The sequence below is a fragment of the Psammomys obesus genome, unplaced genomic scaffold (genome assembly GCF_907164565.1).
Source record: "Psammomys obesus unplaced genomic scaffold, mPsaObe1.curated_primary_1811, whole genome shotgun sequence".
Lineage (NCBI taxonomy): Eukaryota > Metazoa > Chordata > Mammalia > Rodentia > Muridae > Psammomys > Psammomys obesus.
The window spans coordinates 10,782,835-10,805,406 of NW_026596069.1; the positions used below are offsets into that span (position 1 = coordinate 10,782,835).

General features: G+C 49.2%; 1 protein-coding gene across 36 annotated transcripts in view; it reads left to right on the forward strand.

Annotated features, from left to right (window-relative positions):
* Celf4 (CUGBP Elav-like family member 4) overlaps window positions 1-22,572 on the forward strand; it is a 276,506-nt gene that overhangs the window by 229,153 nt on the left and 24,781 nt on the right. For 18 of the 36 annotated variants that reach the window (XM_055625335.1, XM_055625338.1, XM_055625343.1 and 15 more), the window contains exons 4-7: window positions 20,018-20,143; window positions 20,392-20,471; window positions 20,697-20,840; window positions 21,878-22,025. In XM_055625335.1, coding sequence (XP_055481310.1) covers window positions 20,018-20,143; window positions 20,392-20,471; window positions 20,697-20,840; window positions 21,878-22,025 — 498 coding nt within the window. Of the gene's footprint in view, window positions 1-20,014; window positions 20,144-20,391; window positions 20,472-20,696; window positions 20,841-21,877; window positions 22,026-22,572 lie in introns of all 36 variants that reach the window. The other 18 variants (XM_055625334.1, XM_055625336.1, XM_055625342.1 and 15 more) reach the window with 2 other exon arrangements.

The following is a 22,572-nucleotide window of genomic DNA, read 5'->3' on the forward strand; positions in this document are numbered from 1 at the left end:
TCCCAGGGACCCAAGGCAGGCATGATGTGGGATGTGGAAGGGAGTACTATAACCAGCTTAGCTCGTCACCAACCCCTCCCTGTGTCCCTCTACCAGGTTCTGAGGACTACTGGAAACCTGCTTTTGCTGCTTTGCATTTGGGCTAATGTAACCAAGGGACTCTTGCCTTTTTCTAAGAGCCCCACCATTAGAACATAATTACTGCTTAAAATGACCTTTAAAATATGTTCTAAATTCAAAATGTCTTTAAACCCTTCACTGAACACCATTTTTCAATTTCAACAACTGTTTTCTTTTGGGGGGTAACTGAGGGGTGGATAGTGGAGGAGAGAGCCCTCCTTCAGATTTCAACTATTAATCTCTTCCTACTGAACAGGAAGTCTTGCGGGAGGCCAGGGAAGGTAGGAGCAGACTGGCTAACATTACAGCAAAGCCTGCCCTTGCTCCCGGGCAGTTCAGCCTCTTCAGACAGCAGGCTGCACCCACCCTCCACTCACCAGTGACTCTGTCCCCAGCCTCCAGCCAGACTTGTCCTCACTTGGAGAGACAAAGAAAGTGCTCCTAGCCTTTCTCTGTCCCATATAGTGTTCCTGGAGAGCTCTGTGCTTTTCTGAAGACCCCAGAGAGTCTTGACTGCCTTCCCTGCCTTGGCCAAGCTTGATTCCATGGCTTCTTGTTCCTGGGGACATGTCCAGTTCCCTGCCTGCTTACCGTCTTCAGAGTGGTACCTTCCACAGGCCCTGCCTCTTCTGTGCTTGGATGGGGCACCCTGGCTCCATGAAGTGCCAGAACAAGAGAACTCAACATCTCCCATACCATGCCATCAACATTGTGTTTATAACATCAATTGAAGGCAGGGACTTAAACAGGCTATAACAGTGATTCAGACACTGGAGGAACCATTAGCAGCCAGTGACTTCTGTCTGAAGTCTGAAGGTGAAGGGGCTTCAAGCAACTCCCAGGGCTTCTGGGATAGGAAAAGGGTAGCATAGAATAGGTGAGTCCCTAGGGGAGGGCAGAGATGAGTTGACAAAAAGCTATCTGGTCCAATAACCTGCTTTGCACCAAACAGCCCATTAGCATGGGCAGATAGAGGGAGGAGCTGGCTTGGGGAGAACTGCTCAGAGCAAAAGCAGTCTTCCCTGGGAATGCTAGCTAGGATCTTGAGAGAGTGAGTTTGCCCAGGAAGGTGTTGGTTCACTAGAAGGAGTCTTCCTTCTGGGGATGGTGTCCACTGGAGGACTGGGCAAGAACAAGATCATACATGGCCATAAGAGGCTGTGGGGGACATGTATAGTGATTGGCCCTTCCTATAGAGGGAGTCACAGAAGGTAACACTGGAGTCTTGTGTCATCTTCCACAGCCTTCTTTATCTAGCCTCACTTCTCCACCCTCCATTGGCTCTGAGCCTCTTCTTACCTCCTGGAGTTCCTTCCTCTACTTGGACTCTAAACTCCATTCACCATAGTGACCCTCGCAGGAACTTGTCACTTGCACTCAGATGTGAGTTCAAAATCTTTATGTGCCTCTGTGATGCCTTGCTCATCTGCTCCTCTGCCTCCTGGTCTCCTGGGTATCCCTCAAACACTCTTGCTCCATCCCTTGTACTAGCGGCTCTCTTTGGTGTCATTGCTCCCCCAGATGTCACTTCAACTCATCTTGTCTCAGCCAACTGCATCCCTCTCACTAAGGCAAACCACATGTCATTTCACTCACTTCCATCTTTTCTTAATCATTGTCCACTCTGTGCCTTGAGGGAATCTCTGTTCCCCTTCTATCTCCTCACCTTGAGCAGTACCTAACCCAAAGCCAGGAAGCAGGATGAATGGTTGAATCCGCAGGATGGGGGTTCATGTGCACTGCCAATGAGAGAGGGTTGGGGCATGGGGTCCATTGAGGTGCAAGCAGAGAGCATCAACAACTGCAGTTTCATAGGAGCCAAAGCCAAATGCTAGAGGAAAGACTCCACCCTTCAGATACATGGTGGCCTAGAGGCTTAGATATTTCTGGTGAAGTTAAGGAAGCTCCCAGTAGCTTCTTAGAGAAGGGAAACTGGCAGTGGATCCAGAAAGTAAGGGGATTTGGGTGTGTTCTGAGTGTCAGACCCCAGAACTAATGGACCGACAGGCCCATGAGCTAGGGAAGTTGGCTTTAGGAGTGTGCAGGGTCAGGCTATTGCCTTCCAAAGTGGGAGAGAAAGAGAGAGAGAGGCTATCTGGAGCCCAGAGCTAGGAATGTGACTCACAACCTGGCCAGCTTCCAGGAAACTAGGCTATCAGGCCGAGAAACACATCTGAGAAAACAGAATTGCAAGAGTAACTTTGAGGCCCCGGTTGCCATGGGAACATATCTGTAAATACTTAACTGCAAACATTAAATGACACTGGAGGAGCGAGGCAGCAGCAGAGGCGTGCGCCACTGGAGACAGCTGAGTCCTCAGCCACAGCCTTCCATCACTGCCTCAGAAGGCCACAAGGTCTCTGGACGGTGTCCCTTCCCATTAACCCATGTGTTCCCCCTCCTTGTCCTTGTGAGCCCCACACAATGGGAGAGCTTCAAAAAGTTAGCCTATGTTCCTGTCTTGGTTTCTTGTCTGGTCCTTGACTCCCATGAGCTTCTTAGCTACAGGAGCTAGGCCTTTGAGCCACAGGGAAGCAAACCATGAAACAGTGTAGAAATCAAGCAAAGCTTTACAGTCATGAAGTTGAGAGCCCTAGAAAAGTTAAAACTCCAAGGCAGGACCAGACCAAATAAGTGGGTGCCTTATTAGGAGAAGGCTCTGAAGAATGGAGTCAGGGTGGGGTTCAATGAAGTACAAGCAGGCTTGTGCTCTCTCTCTCTCTGCCAAGCTGGCCTTGAACTCCCTATATAGCTGAGGATAATCTCAAATTTCTTTTTCCTGTTACTACTTTCCAAATGCTAGGCTTTCACTTCTGGGCCACCACACTTGATTTGTACGGTGCTGATTGCTAAGCCCAGGTCTCCATGGATTCTAGGCAAGCACTTTACCCATTGGGGTGTATCTCCAGGGTTTTTCTCCCGGGAAGCTTTTTCTTCATCTATCTGACAAAGTTAGGCAACACAGCCACCTGCCAGGCTGTGTGCTAAGGGCTGGGGCATGACCCTCACCCTCTTCAGGTTTAGGAGACAGGACAGCAGAAAGAGCCCCAGTGTGAGAGTACCAGGAGAGATGGTCATGACAGGAAGAAGGAAGAGAAGGGAGCACTGGCAGAACTCCGGGCTGTTTTATGCACAGTCTGGATACTCTTCTTTGCCAGGTTTCAGCTGTGAGTCCCCATGATCCCATGGCCAGGTGTTCCTACCTGTTATTCACCAATTATACCTGCTAGAAGACTGAATGATGATTGATGTCTAGGAAAAAATGGGGACGTTGATTTATGGGCTGCATCTTTACCAGCTTAGAGATTGGTCCTCAGGATGGAGGCAAACATTGTCTTAAAAATAATAATAACTAAAATTATAAAATAGCACCAGATATATTCTAATAAATATATATATGGATCAGATATAGCATCTCTCCAGGACAGAGCAAACTCTGAAGCATAGCCCTAGGAGGAGAAATTAAATAGGCCCATGGGCACACAGGGCTACCAGAGTTGCCTTTAAGATATCTTGAGGCCCAGAAATGGACTAGGGTCTAAGTTCTCAGAAGTCAAGAGCCTGGAGGTAAAAAACTGGCAGCCCAGAAACCCTAAAGAGAACTTTCTGACAAAACTCTAGAATAAAACTGTCAAGCTGGTGTCTTGAGAACAACTTGGGACACATGGTGGGGAGTTGGCAAACTTCACCCAGTGATTCACAGCAGGAGAACTAACTGGCTGTCTGTTTGGGAAGCTGTGCCCCTTGGATACATAGAAGGATGGAGCTTAACCTGTACCATGTTACCAAGGAGAGCCTGGTGGCAGAGTTGCCTCGGTAACTCAGGGCAGCAAAGAAGGTCCCTGCTGTCATGCATGGTCATGGTTTGTCAGTGGTACCCTACCCTCCGGTAGGACACTTTTATCAAGGATGTCATGGAGTGGAGAGGGCAGAAGCAGTAAACTTCTGAGGCCCCACACTAGGATGCTGAAAATATATTTTAAGACATCTCCCCATCAAGTTCTCATTCCTGATGCCAAGATGCAAGGGTTCCTGGCCAATCTTCCACCATCTCCCTGCCTGGCAGAAATGCAGATTCTACAGCCCCCTTCTTAATTCCCATGACCTGCACCTCAGAGATGGAAGAGGTAGAAAAATTTTGAGTAATTTTGTATAGCTGCATCTACAGAAGGAATCTGCCAGTTAGGGCATTTGTGTCATTTCTCCCTTCCTCTTGACCTCCATGTTTCCCATGGTAACCAGACAGCATACTTCTGGGTCCTGGTCCCTTGGGAAAGCTGATGGGAGCTATGACTCTTTCTCTAAGAATGATATACAGAAGAATGGATAGGCCTGGCCCTTTCAGGGAGGTTCAAAGAACTTCTCCAGCCAGCTGTGTAACCTCTCAAGAAACCACATATTTTCAGTGGCCAGCCCCTGATGTTTCAGTGATGATTTTCAGTGGCCAGCCCAAGATGGCCCCTGATGCAGGCCATCTTGCAGTTATTGGTAGTTCAGTATGACTCATACTATTCTGTTTTTTTGTGGTAGAGTAAGAACGGTATTCATCCAGGCTTTAGTGTCTACAGTGGGTTGAATAGTGTCCCCCAAATTTACGTCCCCTCAAAAACCATGAAAATGGCTTACTTAGAAGGAGAATCTTTGCAGATGTCATCAAGGTAAGGTGAAGAAGTCATAGGGGATTAAGGAGTTTCCGATATGAATGGTGTTCTTAGGAGGAAATATGGCACCAACACAGAGGGAAAGCCAGATTTGATAATGAAAACAGATTGGTATGATACAGCTACATGCTGAAAGAAGCCAAGAACTGCTGGCAAACACCAGAAGCAACATAGGACAGGGAAAGGCCCTCTCCTAGAGCCTTAGACAGAACACAGCCTTGATGATCCCTTCTGTGAAGAAGAGGCTTCTGCTCTGAGCCCCACATTGTTGTTCTCTGTAATATAATGGCCCAGGAAACAATCACAGGACCGGGGGCAGAGGAGGGAGGTGCCCCAGGGGCTCCCACAAATCCAGCAAATGTGGATGGATCTTTACTTTGTCCTGTACCCAAACCACGCTTTTCTGAGTTCCTGTTGGTGCACATGTAAGTTATGCCACCAGACAACCCCCCAGAGCTCTGCCAACGAGAAAGTTCCAGGCCAGCAGAAGAAAAGTTAGGAATCCCAGCACATCCATCTTCATAAATTTTATTACAGCCTGCCAGCTTAGACTAATGACTAATTTACTGTACAAAATGCCAGAAGCGTTTTTTTATTTTGTTAATTAATTATTTCAAACAAAGGTGAAATTTATAAAAGTGTCCAGAAACAGTGAGCATTGTGAAATTGCCTTGCAGCAGGAGATGAAATTATAGCTAATGCAGGATCAGGTTATTACTGTATTGACTTAGTTGCTTCATGACTTTGTAATGGATTTCTTCATTATTTTCTTGGTATTGTGGCATTCATGATTGCATTAAGTCTGTTAGTCTATGCAAATATCATTAGGCACCACTAATAACCTCAGCCACTTCCCCCCATTCCAGGGAATGTGCTAAGTAGTTGTCTGGGTGGGTCACTTCCAGCATCATGGAAAGAGTAAGGCCAGAGGTTCTTTTGGAATGCCCTCTCCACACAAAGACCAGCCAGTGGGTAGGAGCGTAGATGAGGCATTTTGAGGGTCTCAGAGCAGTCTCCTCATTCCAAGCTATTTTACATCTTTTCCCCATCATGGAGCCTGATATGTCACCATAAATCTTCATCCCGTCAGAGTAAGGCTTTGGAGGCACATATTAAATTTTTCTAGAAAGAAATATGTATTGACATGATATCTGTCATGGAAATGACAAGATGTTTAATGGGAGAACCTCAATCTGTTCCAGCTGCTCTAACAAAATACTGTAATCTGGGTAGTTCATCAACCACAGAAATTTCCCTTTTGTAGTTTTGGAGGCTGGGAAATTCGAGACCAGGGTGCCAGCAGATTCATTGTCAGATAGCCTAACTCCACAGAAAGGGAACACACAAGCTCTCTCAAAGCTTTCTGTAAGATAAGGTCTTGTGTGGTCCAGACTGGCCTTGAACACACTTCAAGATGTAGTACTATGTAGTCATATGTAACTTTGAACCAAATACTGGGACTACAGGCATGTGCTAATCTCGGATTTCAGAGATGCTGAGGACCAAACCCAGGGCCCTGTGCATGCCAGACAAATGCCTTACTAATTGGGCTACACCCTCAGTCCTCAGGCTTCTGTTCTAAAGGAACCAATTCCATTCTCAAGATCTCTTCCCTCATGACCTAGTCACCTAAGAAAGGTCCCTAAAGCCATCCCTTTCATGTTAGGGCTTCTCTGTATGAAATCTGGGAAGGCACAAACCTTTAAACTGTAGTAGGGGACACTAGGTCCTTCCGTGTTGGACAAGGGACTGGTCAGTTTGATGAGAACCAGACCTGTTTATGAATACTGGGTGGACCAAAATGGGATTTGTAGCAGATATCTGTAGACTCTGAGGATTATGAGGGTATCTTCAGTGTGACTGGATAGAGGAGCGTGGTGAGGAGAGGTGACCATGCTGCAAACAGTCACCAGACAGTCAAAGGGAACTTAAGTAGTTGTAGCCTCAGAGCACATCGTCAGGCCATCCCATCGCTGAATCCAGCTCAAGTCTCCCAAATACAGAGCCGATCGCAGCTGATGACAAGTCCCTAGGCCCTAGGCGCTGAGTCCAAGGTAACAGAATTCTCCTCCCTAGAAGACGATCAGCCAGGCGGTAAGGATGGCACTGTGTATGTGGGTCCTGGCTCCCTTCCCAACTGGAACTAGCTCAGCAGGTTACTGTCACTCTTTGTTACAATGATGCTTAGAGAGCTGGTGCCCTGTGGCAGGCCCAAGCCCACCCTACCTCCTCAGAGGACCCCTGCCGTGCCCTGGCAGCAGAAGTGCTGAGTCAGGTGTCTGCTGGGAGCCCTGTGTGGAATGCAAGACCCCACTCTCCTAGAAATATTATTTTGGCCACATCACAGGATGAGCTTGAGGTTCAGGCATAGAGTAGGACAGACTCTGAGCCAAGTAGCAGTGCATGGAGAGCCGGACTAGAAGCAGCTTGCTAACCCCAGGTCTGGGGTGGCTCTGCCCCAGAGCAGGTAAGGAGCTGTGGCCTCTCAGGTGAGCTGAAATCTCCTGAGATTTGTGTGTTTGCTATGCTTTCTCCTCTCCCCCACCATTCCTGATCAGCAGTCCCCGACTTTTCAAGGTGAGGAAGCCAGTTTTAACATAAAAAATTCATCAGCTCCCCCCTTGACAGATGTTACACTTTGAGTATCCATTGTTCAAAAGAATGCAAAATGACAAAACAGCTACCTTGAATTCAGCGGCACTCTCAAATGGACTTGTGTGTTTTTAAAGCATGGCAGTGTCTATATGCATATGAAAAACAGTCACATATACCTACAAAGAAAGCATCTCAGATGCAGTTGGTAGACAAAACGTGAGCTATCTCAAGTTCAAGTGATGCAGCTATCCTAGTCTATCCAAGTGCTGTGCTCAGCAAGTTGAGGAGGGTGAGGACAGGCAAGGAGCACTCCCTGCCAAGAATGGCACCGGAGAGCCACAGTTTTGTTCTTTCAAGCTCCTCTTTCTCCACCAGCTGCTTCAGCCTGCTCTCCCTCACCCTGGCTTAGGCTTGGGTGTGTTCAGCCCCTGGCCCTGCTGTAGCCCCGGTACTAATTTCAGGCCTTCCCACCAGCCCAGCCTGCCCTCTTCAGTTTCCCCGTCACTACAGCTCCATCTCCAGTCATCCTTACCCCTAATCCTTTGTCTACTCATCTGCCTTCTCCCTTTTTTCATCCAGAGACTGCACGCAGACCCTAAAGTTTAGCTGCTCTCCTTGATCATAAAAGGTATTTTCTATCTAAATCAGTCTCGCTGGAATGGCAAGAGTCACCTCTTTTCAAACCGCACTCTGAAGAGAGAGAGGGAAATTCTGAGTCCTAAGGGGCAGAACTCCAAAGACAGACTAGCAGGCATGCGCAAACGAGCACAGAGCAGGGAAGGTGTGGTCTGGCTGCCAGACAGCAGCGATCCTCCTAGCTGTTACCACCAGTGTGAGCTTCCGCTGGCCGCTTAGCTTCTCTGAGCCTTCGTTAACTGCTCTGTCGAAAGAGTCAGGGACCGCGTAGCACAGAAACACAGCACAGACTGGCCTGGAACGTGTCTGGCTGCAGCGCAAGAGGGAGCTAGTGAACCAGAGGCTTCAGCCTCTTTCTTTGTCCCCCCCACCCCCAACCCCAGCGGGGATGCTCCATACAAAAAGGACTTTGCAAGAATTATCTTGTGGAGTCATGACCGTTGAGGCTTGTCAGGAGGAGGATATGCCTTGCTCTTCAAAACTCACTTTTCTAGTTCCTTGTATCTGAGCTGAGACCCTTTGAATTTTCGCCCCAGATTTCCTTCTTTCCCCCAGTTTTCCCCTGAAAGGGAAAGTAGGCCAGTCCTTGGGGTCATGGTCTTCAGCCATGAAGATGCTGCATCCTGGCAAGCTCTTCCTGCTTTGGGATGTCTCAGTCCACTCTTCCTTCTCCATCTTACCTGAGCACTCCATCATGTCCCTGACCTTCTAGAGTTGGGCCAATCGAGCCCTAATTTGGAAAAACGGTTACTCAATGCTCAAAGTCTTTTATCTCTCAATAATGTATTGTACATAATTTGTTGACTTAATGGCTGTGGTGTGACTGAATGGTGAATAATAAACAGGATCCGGGCAGCTCAGGGCTGACATGTAGGTTTTGGAGCATGTAAGATCTTCTTTCTGTCTATCAACTGAACTTCATAATGACCCAATACTGCCAACCAAAAGTCCTCAGAAAACCCCCTGAGTGGCAAGGGCAGACTCCTTTGTGGTTAACCATGCCAGGCACACACCAGTGGTGACTGCTTTGTTTCCTGAAGCAAGCTGACAGTCCCCTTCTAGTTCTATTGGCCATTGGATATAATGCTTGCCATGCACTTCCCAGAGTCATGCCTTCCGGAGCCTGTCAGAGGTTGGTGCAGACCCCAGGGCAGGGGTGCTGGCTTTTATACCATAGATGGGCATTCAGGAGCCAGACTACATGCATTCAAATAGATTCTACCGCTTATTAACCCTGGGACTTGGAAAGAACAGCTAAACTCTTCTACACCTCACTTTCTATATCTGTAAAATGGAGTGACAGTGGTACCTATTTCCTAAAGCCAGAGTGCTCAATGCAGAGCGTGACCTATAGTAAGTGCTGAAGATGGATTACTTCTCACAGCTCCCTCTGAGGCCATGATCTCTGACCAAAGAATGAATGGTTGCAGCTCTGCACACACCATATGGGCTGCCACCTGTCATCTAATTACAGGCCTGCCACACTTCAAAAGCCAAACTGCTCCATGGGGTTAGAGGCCATAGCCTTGGCCTCTGTGAACAAAACACCCAGACTGAAGCTGTCCCTCTTCCCCTGAAAGGGAAGTCTTCATCAGATGCATGTGGGATTCAGGAGGTGACCTTGGCTCACCAGTAGACTCAGAGAAAACATGTGAATTGTCAGGGGTCCATAAATAACCGACTCAATTGAAATCTGTGCCAAACACGAGCCCATTGGGAACTATAGAGGCTCAGGGCCTGGGTTAGAGAGGCAGGTTGCTTCCTGGCAGGTCTGGAGCCAGCAAGTGCTCTGTCTCTTAAAAACTCACACACTAGCACTATAGAAGCTGTGACAAGTTTTGTGACCTTTATATTCAGACCTTTTATCCAAACTTCTAAGAAGCCCTTCAACCATCCATCCACCCATCCACATTTACCTATTGCTCTTTATGTGCCATCCATCATAAATCTATCTACTTCCAGCAATCATTTTTCTCTCATCTGTGTATCTATCTATCATCTAACATTTAATCTGGAGATCAAGCCTTTATTAATCATGTCTACCATCCATCCATCTCAGTGTCTCCCTAGACTCCATTATCAGTCATGAGTTCACACAATGTATACTTAAACACAGGCCCTCTGGTTCCCAGGAGAGAGGGCAACTGTGACTCTGGGAGGGTTGAGTAGTAGATGGACATGGAAGAACAGAACAGGTCTGGCTAATGAAAGAGGAGCTGAGATTTCTCTTCAGAGCAGGGCTGGCCTGCTGGATGGAGGGAACAAGGAAAAGAAGAGAAGAGAGAAGGAAGAGTAGGGCCTTGAAAAGCCACTGGAAGGCTGCTGACATACAGCCCTCCCCTTTCTTTACTTCCTCACGTCAGAGAGCATCTTTCAGGATGATCCTGTGAGTGATGGGAAGGGGCAAGAGAACACCTGGGCTCAGGTGTCAGAACATACTCAGGGAGTATGGTGTTGCCATCCTTTCCAGCACCAGCAGGGCCTAGCATCCTGCCTTCTGAAGGCAGGGGGAAAGCCAGAGTCTCAGGGTGTGAACAGGAGAGAGCCATCAGGAGAAACTTACTACGGTAAGCTCTTCCCAGCAGCGGCTTCAAGCCAATATTTTCTGAGTAGCTTTCCAAAACTGAAAACAACAAAAAAAAAATTGCTTATGCTTGGACACCACAGATCAATCAATCAAACCTGATGTTGGGGCCAGCCCTAGGCACCTGTATTTTGAAAGTTTCCAAGTAATCTTCATAGTAGCCACAGCTGAGGACCATCATCCTATAAGGTCTGTGATTCTTTCTACTTATCTCTGAAGGACAGTAATTCTCAGGAAGAGAGAGTAGGACATGGACTCTAAAGAGACCCAGGGAGCCCCTAAGTCCACTTCCTGTGCTGAATCCTGGTCTTGCATGGAGGCCCATGGGGCCTCTGCTGGGAGAGCTCAGGAGGCATTCCCAACTTTAGGTTGCTCTGGAAGAGGTAGGGCCAGTTAACCTCTGAAGACCTCATCCTGGTTGAGGAACCCTGGAGATCTTTGTGATATCTAGAATCAGGGAGAAACCCTGGGAGCCACAGCCTCCAGGCCTTCCGTCTCGATCCCGTGTAAAGGAGCGCCCAGACTCTGGTGCTTGTATACTCATGCCTGCTCCAGAGAGCCAGGATGCAATCTATTACTGTCTCCATCACCCCATAGAATGGCCTACCCTCAGTATTAAAAACAGGTGGAAGGCCAGAGGGCAGACTTTTACCCTGCTCCTCAGCACGGCTCACTCCGTGAGGCGTTGTTGGATCATGGAGACACAGCAGCTATGAATGCCTATTCTCTGAGGCTATAGGAAGCCAGACCACAGCTGGGAGGATCTGAGGCTCACTTGAAGGTCAGCCTACAGCCAGGCCAGGTTGTCTGCAGGCAGTGGGCTTTATTCCTGACCAGCAGCAAGACTCAACTTCAGGCCCTGCTTGTCGGTCAGTAGAGACAAAGAGTTCTGAGTGATCTTATATTTCCTCCCCAGCTCTGTGACTGGATGTAGTAGCCCTGTCAGCAAGGTGTTTTACACTCTAGTCCTTGGTCTTTTATCCTCTGGCCCCTCTCTTCTGTGGACCACCCAAACTCTGGTGATCCTCTGCAGAAACCCCCTCCCCTAGCTGGAATTTCACTCTGCTTTGTCTGTCTCCTTGAGAGCTGAGGACAAACTAGCCATAATTTATGCTCCAACATGATATGGGGGGGGAGGCCCCATTATGCTATAAATTATCCTGTGATGGATAAAACGCCGGCTACTGTGCCAGACGTCAGCGGAAACCCCATTAGACAACAGGGTTCGGCTGCTGAGAAGTCCCCACAGAACACTGGGCCGTCTGTTGTGCGCTGTGAGCCTGGGAAGGATAATGTAGCCGATCAAATGTATAATCAGTTACCTGGAGAGATGGCTGTGCACTGCCTCCTCAGCAAAAGGTGACTTCTAGATAAAGCCACCACATGTCTCAAGCTCCCGCTGGGAGCCCTGATGGCCCTGATTCACAGCTGGAAGGTCAGGAAGAGCAGCAGCAAGGGAAGTGGGTGTGGTTTCAATCACCCTCTCTGAACCTCCACAGACTGCCAGGGTTAGGATCCGGCCCAGCTCGGGTCCCCCAAGCCAATCAATCTCTCACCTCTGAGAACACAGTAATGAAGGAACAATTTCTGCTTTGCTCCCCACTTCTACAAGGTGATAAGAGACCCCAAGTTCTAGGTCTGTCTCCCTAAATATGTCTCAAGCTCTGCCCCTCTGGCCTGAACAGATGTCAAGCAATGAGGGAGACATTTGGGGAAGGAGAGGGAAATTGCAGTCAGAGTATGGTTCAAGCCATAGTGCCTGAAGCTCAAACTTCCTGTGTGATTGGAAGAAAAAAAAATTCCCTCCAGGCCAGATCAGGTGGCCTGTGGACTCCAAAACAGAGAGATTTACCTTTTGGGCACCCGGGAGATTTTATGACATGTTTTTTTGGCAGAGGAGTAGACAAGATCATCATGGGGTTTTGAGGCTTCACGTGCCCCCCAAATGACCAGCAATGATCATGAGAGTAACTCCTGGGAACTGAGCAGCAGGCTATGAGAACCCCGCTCATTCACCCACCTCTAGGCTCTGAGCCGGAGCCCTGGCCTTCATGTTATTGAACATTTGACCTGGGCAAAGATGGAGGAGTGAGAAGGCAGAGAGTGAGAATTCTATGCAACCCCATCTTCCACCAGGAACAACGGTAGAAGCCTGAGAGCCACACCTCCATTCAGGCCACATGGCATGAGTCCTGACTTCTCCAAAGTCTCAGTCAAAGTTCTTGGGATAGATCCTTACCTTCTACTGGCTCCTTTTCAACCTCTGTACACTGTCAATAATGTCTGCCGTGTCTGTAGAGCATTCGCTTCAGCATCTGGGTCCTGGTCTCCATTGGTAAATGGAACAGGTTCTGCTGAGGTAGTAGGGTCAGAGCAGGCATGCCCGGGGCATTTGGGAGCTCCATGACATTGGAGAAATCCTGCAGGTTTTCATCATGTAGAGACATCAAGACTGGGCCTTCCAGTCCAGTGAGACAAAGAAGACAAATGGAGCTATGACTAGGGAGCCAGACAGGGCCAGATGGGCACAGGAAAAGCAAATGAGCAGGGACTGAGACCTTGTCAAGCTTCTGAGTATCCATGGTGAGGCTGAGGGCTCATTCTTTTGGAGAGGTACTTAGATACCAGTTGACAGAAGGAGAAGAAGGAAGAAAGGGTGTAATATGGTATGTGCGTGGAGGAGATAAGCAGAGAGGGTGCACATGCATGCAGACTCTGACTACACCCCCGTGAGTTCTCCAGCATCGAGCTCCCACCTTCCAGACCCCTTCCTACACCTCAGACATATAGTGCGGATCTGTCCAGACCAGCGGTTCTCAACCTTCCTAATGCTGTGACTCTTTAACACGGCTCCTCACATAGTGGTGGCCCCTAAACATAAAATTATTTTTGTTGCTACTTCATAACTGTAATTCTGCTACCATTATGAATTGTAATGTAAATGTCTGTGTTTTCTGATGGTCTTAGGCGACCCCCGTGAAAGGTCCATTTGAACCCCAAGGGGTCACGACCTATGGTTTGAGAAACACTGCTCTAGACTCTGCTCTGTGGCTGGCACCTACTCCCCTCCAGAGGACACTCCTTTCTTACTTTCTGAGGGTTTCCTGAGGTCACTACTGCATCTCTTGCACCTTTTACCATTCTAGCCCCAACTCCCAATACTCACTGAACAGGGGAATTCATTCATTCATTCATGTCAACAAATGTTCACTGAGCATCTACTACATGCCAGGCCTGTCAGGCACTGGCTATCGAGCAGCCAAGAGCAGAGTGGAGTTGGGGTCAGTACAGTTGCTACAGATAGAAACTGTTATGTGGAACACAGGAAGAACAAGCTTACATTGGGTTTTAACAGACACCCTAGCTGCTGTTTGGAGAGTAGAGAGCAATGGGTAGTGGCAGCTCATTCTAATGGGAGGAAGAGAGGGGAGGCTAAATCTGGCTAAAGGAATGCAGGAGAATGGGGAATGGATGCTTTTTCTAGCTCCTGATCCCTCCCACACCAACATCAAACAACCTAGTCCTGGAGGGAACCAGTCAGATCAAGGCCTGGCACTGCCTTGCCCATGGGGGCCAGAGGGGTGAGGGTCTTCATTTGCATTCCATTGCAGTGCCCATCCCAGCAGCCTTTGATCTGGTTTGATGTCTCCTTTCATCCTCAGGAGGCAGGTCCCAGCCCAGCTGCCTGTCACTGCTCTGGCCCTGTGACAGTGGGGGAAAGTGGAGCAGAGAGGAAGGGGGGCATTATCCTCTTCTCTCTTGGGTCTCTTCGTGCAGGAGCTCTTCTGGGGCCTAGCAGTTGACCCCTGAGACCAAGGTGAAGAGGACAGCCAACCTGGCTGTCAGCTTCAGAGGGATCCAAAGCTGGATTTGCCTTTGTGGTGGGTCCAGTGAAACTGAGAACTGGCTGCAGTGGGAAAGAGGTGACGCCATCGATCCCTGCTCATGGCCTTCCTGTATAGAGGACAGGTCTGAGGCTGGGTGGTGCTTCTGGAGGCAGTGAGGGGGTTACCACGGGGACCTTCTGGGCTTGGGAGTGGCATAGTTTGACAACCTTGAAAACTGCACACATAGATGCGGGTTCAGATGAGTTGGTGTGGTCCTGACTTGTCCTTTTGGAAGTATCATATGGAGATACCCAGTGCAGCTGGGTCAGAGCAGGTAGAGATTTCCCTTGTTTAGGCCTCCTAAAAGATGCTGGAGAGCCTCTCAGTGGTCCCGGAAATATTTCTCAATGCCCAGGATGATTTAAGGAAAACCTGGCTTCTTAGGTTGTCTGGGCTGACATGGCTGTCCAGTTCAGTGCTCCACAGCTGACCCACCAGCCAGCACCCCTGTGGGTGAGCAGCAGTGATGGCAACTAACAGTCACAGTAACAGGCATTTATTGAGCATCTATTCTGTGCCACGCCCTGTCCTAGGAGCTTCATAAGGTCCAACTCACTTCATCTCACCCGGCTTTACCCAGGGAGCCAAGACATACTATGTGCCATGTCTAAACTTACATAGGCAGAAGCAGGTCTTGAAAGAACCTCATTTCCTATCGGGGTGCCCAGCTCTTCCTGCCCTGTCAGCTGTGACTCCCTGTATCCCACTTAAGAAAAGTTTTAGTTGAACCATACCTGATAGTCAACCCTAACTTCATGCCTATGGGAATTCAGGAATTTACCCAAGGAGATACCTTCAATGGGAAACAATTCCACAGTAAAAACAAGTACCCAAGAGACTCTGAAGAGCCCAGCATAGGATGCCCCCAGGGTTCCAGACTTTGTCCAGAAGAGGGGTTTGTAGATTCTTGCCTTGTCCACACCTGGGCTAAAGCCCGTGTTTAGGAGAAAAGCCTCCAGCTCCATCACTGGAGACCTGTTCGATTCAGTCTCACACTATATCACTACTCACCAGTTTATGTGAATAAACTGGAAACTGTTTATTCACGTCCTTAACCCCAGGGTTCTCCCTAGCTTGAACCTCCTCAATATGCAAGCCATCCTCCAGCACCTGGTGGAAAACTCTGTAGCAGAAAACACAAAAATCACTATCTGATGATCAAGGCCCATGGCACTCCAGCAACCATGTACTCCTAAGCATGGAATAGTGTTTATTTTATGATGGTAATACATGAATCAAATTTTGAAAATTCACCTGGAATCTGAGCATTATCACCAAGATGTAGGCATTTGGCAAGTCAGGTAGCTCTGTTGCCCCTACCCCTTGCCCTTCTGGGGCCAATCATCCTGTGTGGCTAACAATATGCTCCCAAGGAAATACTGGCTAAGCTAAGCCAGAGCCTGAACCTCCCACTCAAGGGCTGTCCTTATCAAGCCTTTCATCTAGTGATACAGCAATGCTGCTGTGTTGTAAACTCTCCTGTCGTAATGAGAACCCTTCCCCCTGCAGCCCGAGCGGAGACAAATGAGTGACTGCAAGAGTCTTCATGGCCAGAGATTCCTGCAAGCAGACTCCTGTTGCCTTTTTACACACTCTACCAGCTTCCTGGGAGGCTCTGCCCAGTGAATTTTATAAGTGGAGAAAGCTTAGAGTCAGACTGGGGCTCTGAGAGAATGAAGCTCTCCCAGGATAGATGAATGGGAGGTGTTGCTTGCTGGTTGGGAGAGAGAGCAGTGAGGGGGCAAATGAGAAGCAGGGATCCCGAATCCCATGCTGCAACCCCTGACCCCAGAAAGAACTTCCACATGTCCTTGACAACACCGCAGAAAAGAATTTCAGGCTGGCCAGAGGGAGACAAAGTTTAAAGTTTATTATAAGGGATAGCAGCATATGCTTCAGATGTCAGCCCCGGCAGGAAGTTGGGAGAGAGAAGGAAAGAGAGAGGGGAAGGAAGAAGAGGAGCAGGGAATAGTACATACTCAAGAGTAGGTATGGAATCACATCACATGAGAGCAGGTAAGAAAGGCAGGCCAAGAGGCTACCTTGAGTCTTTGTCCAGCCTCTCCACATTGTAGATCTGCAGCTCATAACTCTAGCCCACTTCTTGGGAAACTTCTGGGCATAGCCATGTCCTCTTTCTCAACCAGCCCCTACTGGCTAATAGCCCAGAACTGCTAGATGGAGCCACCCACCAGGAATCCAGGCATGACTATTCTCTGGGGTTCGATGGGAGAGTTTTTGGACCCATAATGCAAAAGCTTTGGATCCTCATGTACGCCTTACAACCTACCGAAAGAGAACAATCCAGAAGCGCCCCTCCCCCAGTCCATCTCAGATTGGTCTCCCAGGCACACAGTAAGTTCTCAATAAGCACTGCTGGAGGGGACAGCAGAGAGGAGAGCCAAAAGCACAGGGTACCCTGGCCTGGCCCTTCCAGTGGTGGCTGTCAACACTCTCACCTGACACTTACCTGGGTACTCTGAGAACCTCAAGCCTATCTCCCATGGGGATATGACATCCAGACCTGAGCTGCCTTCCTTGGGACTGGCACCTGCCTCTCAAATGCCACTCTCCTGCTCCCAGAACTGCAGGCACTTTGTACACCCACAGAAACCAGTACTCCCAGTGTTTTGTTTTGTCTTAAGGTTTATTTTTTATTTTATGTATATGAGTTGCATTATCTGAATGTATGCCTTCATGCCAGAAGAGGGCATCAGATAACATTATAGATGGTTTGTGAGCCATGTGGTTGCTGGGAATTGGACTCAGGACCTCTGGAAGAGGATCCAGTGCTCTTCACTACTGAGCCATCTCTCCAGCTCCAGCACTACCAGTTTTAAGGAGCAAATAACAGAAGCAAGGGCCCTGGGATCTAGAAGCAGAAGACAGAACAACTTTGGCTATAGTTCATTCATTGCAGAGCAAAGGTGGCTTTTCTGGCTAAATCAGGACAGAGCAAACTAAGGAGAAACAGCATCTATTTCTTGTTCCTTTGGCATAAAGAATCACAAATAACTTCATTATCACTTCATTAACCAGGCACTGTTCCTGCAGCAACCCCCAGAACCTTAGGCAGGGAGGCCACATTGTCCCCATTTTATAGAACTAGAAAATTGGGGCGAGAAGCAGTTAGTGATACAGCTGGAAAGCAAGGAAGCACAGTATGACATTCTAGGTTTGCCCAGGAGGTCCACACCAGGCTCAGAATCCTTCCAGCTCTTGATTTGAAACACGAGGACTAGCTCCATGGTAACAAAATCCAGAAGGAAAGGTAGAGTGCAAACCAATGACACTCAGGATCCACATAGGAACTCTGCACTGTGACGGCTTTGCCAGAGAGAAAGAAATCTGGAGCCAGGTCTGTTTTTCTGTCCTGTAGCTTTTGGGAAAAGTGAGATAGCTACAGTATCCCTGGGGTTATCAAGATGGTCATAAAGGGGCAGCCCGGCACCCTATCTGCTGAGAAAGGTCTCCAGAAAACTAGGGAATAGAGGGAGACAGTGGGGAGAACAAACTAGGGAGGAAAACACCCCACCCGTGGCAATAAGGAAGAGGTGGGAGAGAAAGGCACTGTGGATGAATTTTAATGCAATCAGAAAGCTGCAACAATGATAATAGAAGAATACATTGAGACCTCGGGAGAGTGAAGCAAGGAACTGAGTCCCAGCATTTAAATCAGCATCACAAAGAAGACGTCAGGTCTTTTGAAAGGGAGGGAAGAGAATTTTTAAGCCAGAAGGCCAGGGATTAAGAAGCTACACGGACTTTTGTCTTTTGGAAATAGTGTCCATGAACTTGGAGCCTTTTAAAAGGTACCTGGTTGGGACAGAAGCAAGTTTTAATTATTCCACTAAAGTACTGAAAACTCTTCTTCCTTTCAGCTTTGTCTCTGACTGCTTCCTAAGGCAAACCTAAGGTCTCCCACTTTCCTCTCTCAAAGGGCTCCTTTTAGTCTTCCTCTTTCTAAGGGCTCCCATCTTCCTCTCTCTAAGGCCTTTGTGGAGTGAATGACCTTTTCACAGGGGTCATATATCAGATATCCTACATGCCTGATATTTACATTGTGATTCATAATGGTAGCAAAACCACCATTGTTATGAAGGAGCAACAAAAATAAAAATAAAATTTTATGGTGGAAATTATATTTCCACAAGAAACTATATTAAAGGGCCTCAAATTAGGAAAGTTGAGAATCACTGGTTTAAAGTTTCTATTTCTCCTTTCTCTCTTCTTTCTATCTATCCAGTTTCTCCCTAGTCTCTGCTTCCAGTCTTTTTACCTGCCATTTCCCTCTCTTCTCCACTGTACCTTTTACACTTTTCTCTCCCTCTTCTTGGTCTCTTGGTCTCTGATGCCCATCCCCACCCCAAAGCTTGCAGTTGGTGAGCTAGAGGCTCTGTAACCCTGAAAATGAAGTGAGGTTGGAACTCACAGCCCTGCCATGACCCAGAGTCAGCAGAGGAGCCAAGGCTGGGTTGTACCCAGAGCTTTTGCTGTCCAAATATAGTAGAGGGCCAGGCTGCTGGTCCAAGGCTCAGGAGTTAATAGCCAGCAATTTAGGTGAGGAGTTAAAAATACATGTATCATGAATGAGAGTCCTGGGCTGGTTCAGGGGGGTGGGGTGAGGCCTGGGTTAGCTCGGGAAGGAGTGTTTTGTTGTGCACTCTGTTCATTCCATAATCACAATGAGGGCCTGATATTGAAGGGCCTGTGCTGCAGAAGAAAAATCTAGCGTTGTGGGTTTGTGTTTTTTTTTTTTTTTTTTCTCCAGGGAGCAATCTGGAGGAGATAGGATGGTGGGAGGGAAGGCAGACAGAAACCAATCTCATAGGCACAGCAGTGAGGCAAGCGAGAGACGGTACAAGGCACATTGGGCTGTCCTAGAAGAGGACTCTGTCTGGGACCCTCCATGCAGAGCCAACGGCAACACCCAAAGTTCTGGGAAGGCTTCCCATTGCAGTTCACTCTTGCACCAGAGAAGATGGAGTTTAGAGGAAGGAAGGGAACACAAGGCAGCCTAGACGACCCTTGCGCCCTAGGCCAGAAGTCAGACCCGTGATCAGGCTTCTCGGAGAGCTGCCTTCTAGTAGGAGGAGGCAGAGGGAGTCGTTGCCATACAACTTCCACTCCTAGCTGCTGAAGCCTACTTGCTCAGGATGCTCTGCTCCCGGCACCTCCTATTCTCCTCACCACCACCCTGTGCACGCGTAACCTACCGGCTTCCAGCTAAGCTCCTCCCTCCACCCTACCAACTCCTAGCTGTGAGCTTCATCCCTTCCAGCCGAGCTCCCGCCTCACCCTCCTAGTAGCTTTTGGTCTGGCTTTGAGTCCGTGCTCCTCCCGCCAAGCTCCTCCCTCTCACTCCTGGTTTGGCTCTGCCTCCTCCCGCCAAGCTCCTCCCCTACCCTCCCCCCTTGCCCTCCCTCTCCAGCCGCTCCCTCTTACAGGCGGCCTTCCCCCCCCTCCCCCGTCCCTCCTCCCCCCACTGCTCTGCCCCTGGCCCGGGTAAGCATCTCCTAATTTTGTTCTAGAAGATAGAAAACTCTTCGTGGGCATGCTCAACAAGCAGCAATCCGAGGACGACGTGCGCCGCCTCTTCGAGGCCTTCGGGAACATCGAGGAGTGCACTATCCTGCGCGGGCCGGACGGCAACAGCAAGGGTGTGTGTGTGCGCGCGAGCGCGCGGGGCGCAGACCTGTGAGGGGTGCTAGCGCCGCTGTCAGGTGGTCCTCGTGGAGACCAAGCGGACAGGAGGCCGTGGGTCTCTCTCCTCTGTGCCCCTTTCTGTTACTGCTCTGCCCCCCTCACATTTTATGCTCACCTGAAGCACATCCTCTGTCCCAGATCCCTCTCTTTCTCTACCTGGGTCCTCAGGACCACGGCTCAGCTTGTCCTATCATACCCACAGGGTGCGCCTTTGTGAAGTACTCCTCCCATGCTGAGGCGCAAGCCGCCATCAACGCTCTACACGGCAGCCAGACCATGCCTGTGAGTGTGGCCCTCGGAGTGCATGCAGGGTCTCATCACCCTTACCACTGTTTCTCAGATCAGGGTAGATTTCGGTAACCCAGAGTATGTGGGGTTTAGACCGTGGGTGACCTCAGTATAGCAACCTACCGAAAGCTCAGGGGGTCCCGGGCTAGGGCGTGGGGGGGGGGGGACGCTGGGGTGAAGGCTGGGACAGGCGGAGCTCATGTGCAACCCTGGCTGCAGGGAGCCTCCTCCAGCCTGGTGGTCAAGTTTGCAGACACTGACAAGGAGCGCACGATGCGACGGATGCAGCAGATGGCTGGCCAGATGGGCATGTTCAACCCCATGGCCATCCCCTTCGGAGCCTATGGCGCTTATGCTCAGGCAGTAAGTGGGGGCAAGGGTGGGCGGGGATTTGTTCTGGAGCACCCCCTTGCCCCTCCCCCAGAGGATAGGGATGCCTACCCAAACCTATTGTTCTGTCCCCGGAGTGAAGAGTGTCAGGCATGTGTGTGACCTCGGAGTTAAGGGGAGAATCCAGGTGGAGGTGGGGTGCTGTCCTTATTTTTATGGAGGAGTTCCTAGAGAAAACCCTTGGCAGTAGTTAGATGGTCTCCCTCGCTCCCCAGCCCCTCAGCAAATCAGTGTGAAGGCTAGAAAGCACCATAGGGTAATAATGGTCAGGGGTTTGGTCCTCACTCTACAAACTCCACCCACAGAGATTTTTCTCTGGCCTTCTGATCACTCCTGGCAGGGGTTGTGTGGAAGTGATCCAAAGCCTCACAAACCCACTGTCCCTGTGCCTCTGGCCCACCAACTTATTCCTTCCACAACTGCATCCTCTCTAATAATACCGCCCTCTTCTGCCTCCAGCTTTGTAACCCATCCCTGGATGGTGGCCCTGAGGTCCTCCAGGGTTCTGGCCCTAGCCCTGCAAATACCACTTCCTGAGCAGAGTCTAGCTTGGACCACTTACAGCAGCCTCCTCAGTCCCCACTCCCCTCTGTAATAGCATTTGAGGATCTAGTCATGTTTCTCTTGTCTCTTTTGTGTGACAAAAAATGAGCAGAATTTTACCCTGTTAACTCTATATGGCTCATCCAATAGGTCTATAGGAGTCTGGGTACCATTCCCCACAATAACATGCCTTACACAGACTGGCTAACATACATAGAGTCAGTCCCTTTCCTTCACCTCAAGCAACTTAGATTTCCAAAGGCGCTACTGTTCCATTTTTAAAGCAGTTGCCAGGGAAGTGAAGACTAAGGTAGGCAAGAGAGAGTCCTCGGGGCTTTCTAGGAGAAAAGACCAAAAGACTATGTCCACTCCCTGAAGCTCAGAAGTTGGTCTCCAAGAGTTGAGCCCTTGGGGGGAGGGCTGCCCCCTGGAAGCGCGTGATATTTTTTCCACTCCCTCTGCCCCAGCTGATGCAGCAGCAAGCAGCCCTCATGGCATCAGTCGCACAAGGAGGCTACCTGAATCCCATGGCTGCCTTTGCTGCCGCCCAGATGCAGCAGATGGCAGCCCTCAACATGAATGGCCTGGCAGCTGCACCTATGACCCCAACCTCAGGTGAGCCAGTAGGTCCCTGGCTTGGAGAAAGAGTAGCAGGGGCCAGGCTTGGGTGTCATCACAGCTACTAGGGGTTTCATTCTATAGTAAGAACTCACAGGGTTCTTGACTCAATTAATTTGTCTCCAAAATGTTCTGATCTATAGGTGCACAAGGGAAGATGAGATGTGGATTCCAGGAAATCCACAATAGGAATTCAGGGTGAGATAGTTCCACTCAAGTTGTCTGTTCTTGACTAAAACCAATTCATTTTTATCTGTATTAACAACAAATGTCTGGAAAGAAAGTGATATGATAGCATCTCCATCTGAGGTCCAGCATAGCCTGGCCTGGTTCTTTCTCTTTAAGCCAACCTTGGGGAATCGGCATTTTCCAAGAAACTACACAACTAGCTAAAGAACAACATGAGTCATCCATGGATGAGTACTGTTATCAACCCATCTCATGTCAAAGCATGTCTTTGATTGGCTCTTGGCTCTTGTCCAGTACAGTAGTTTTGCCTTACCGCCCCCCCCCCCCCCCCCCCCCCCCCCCCCCCCCCCCCCCC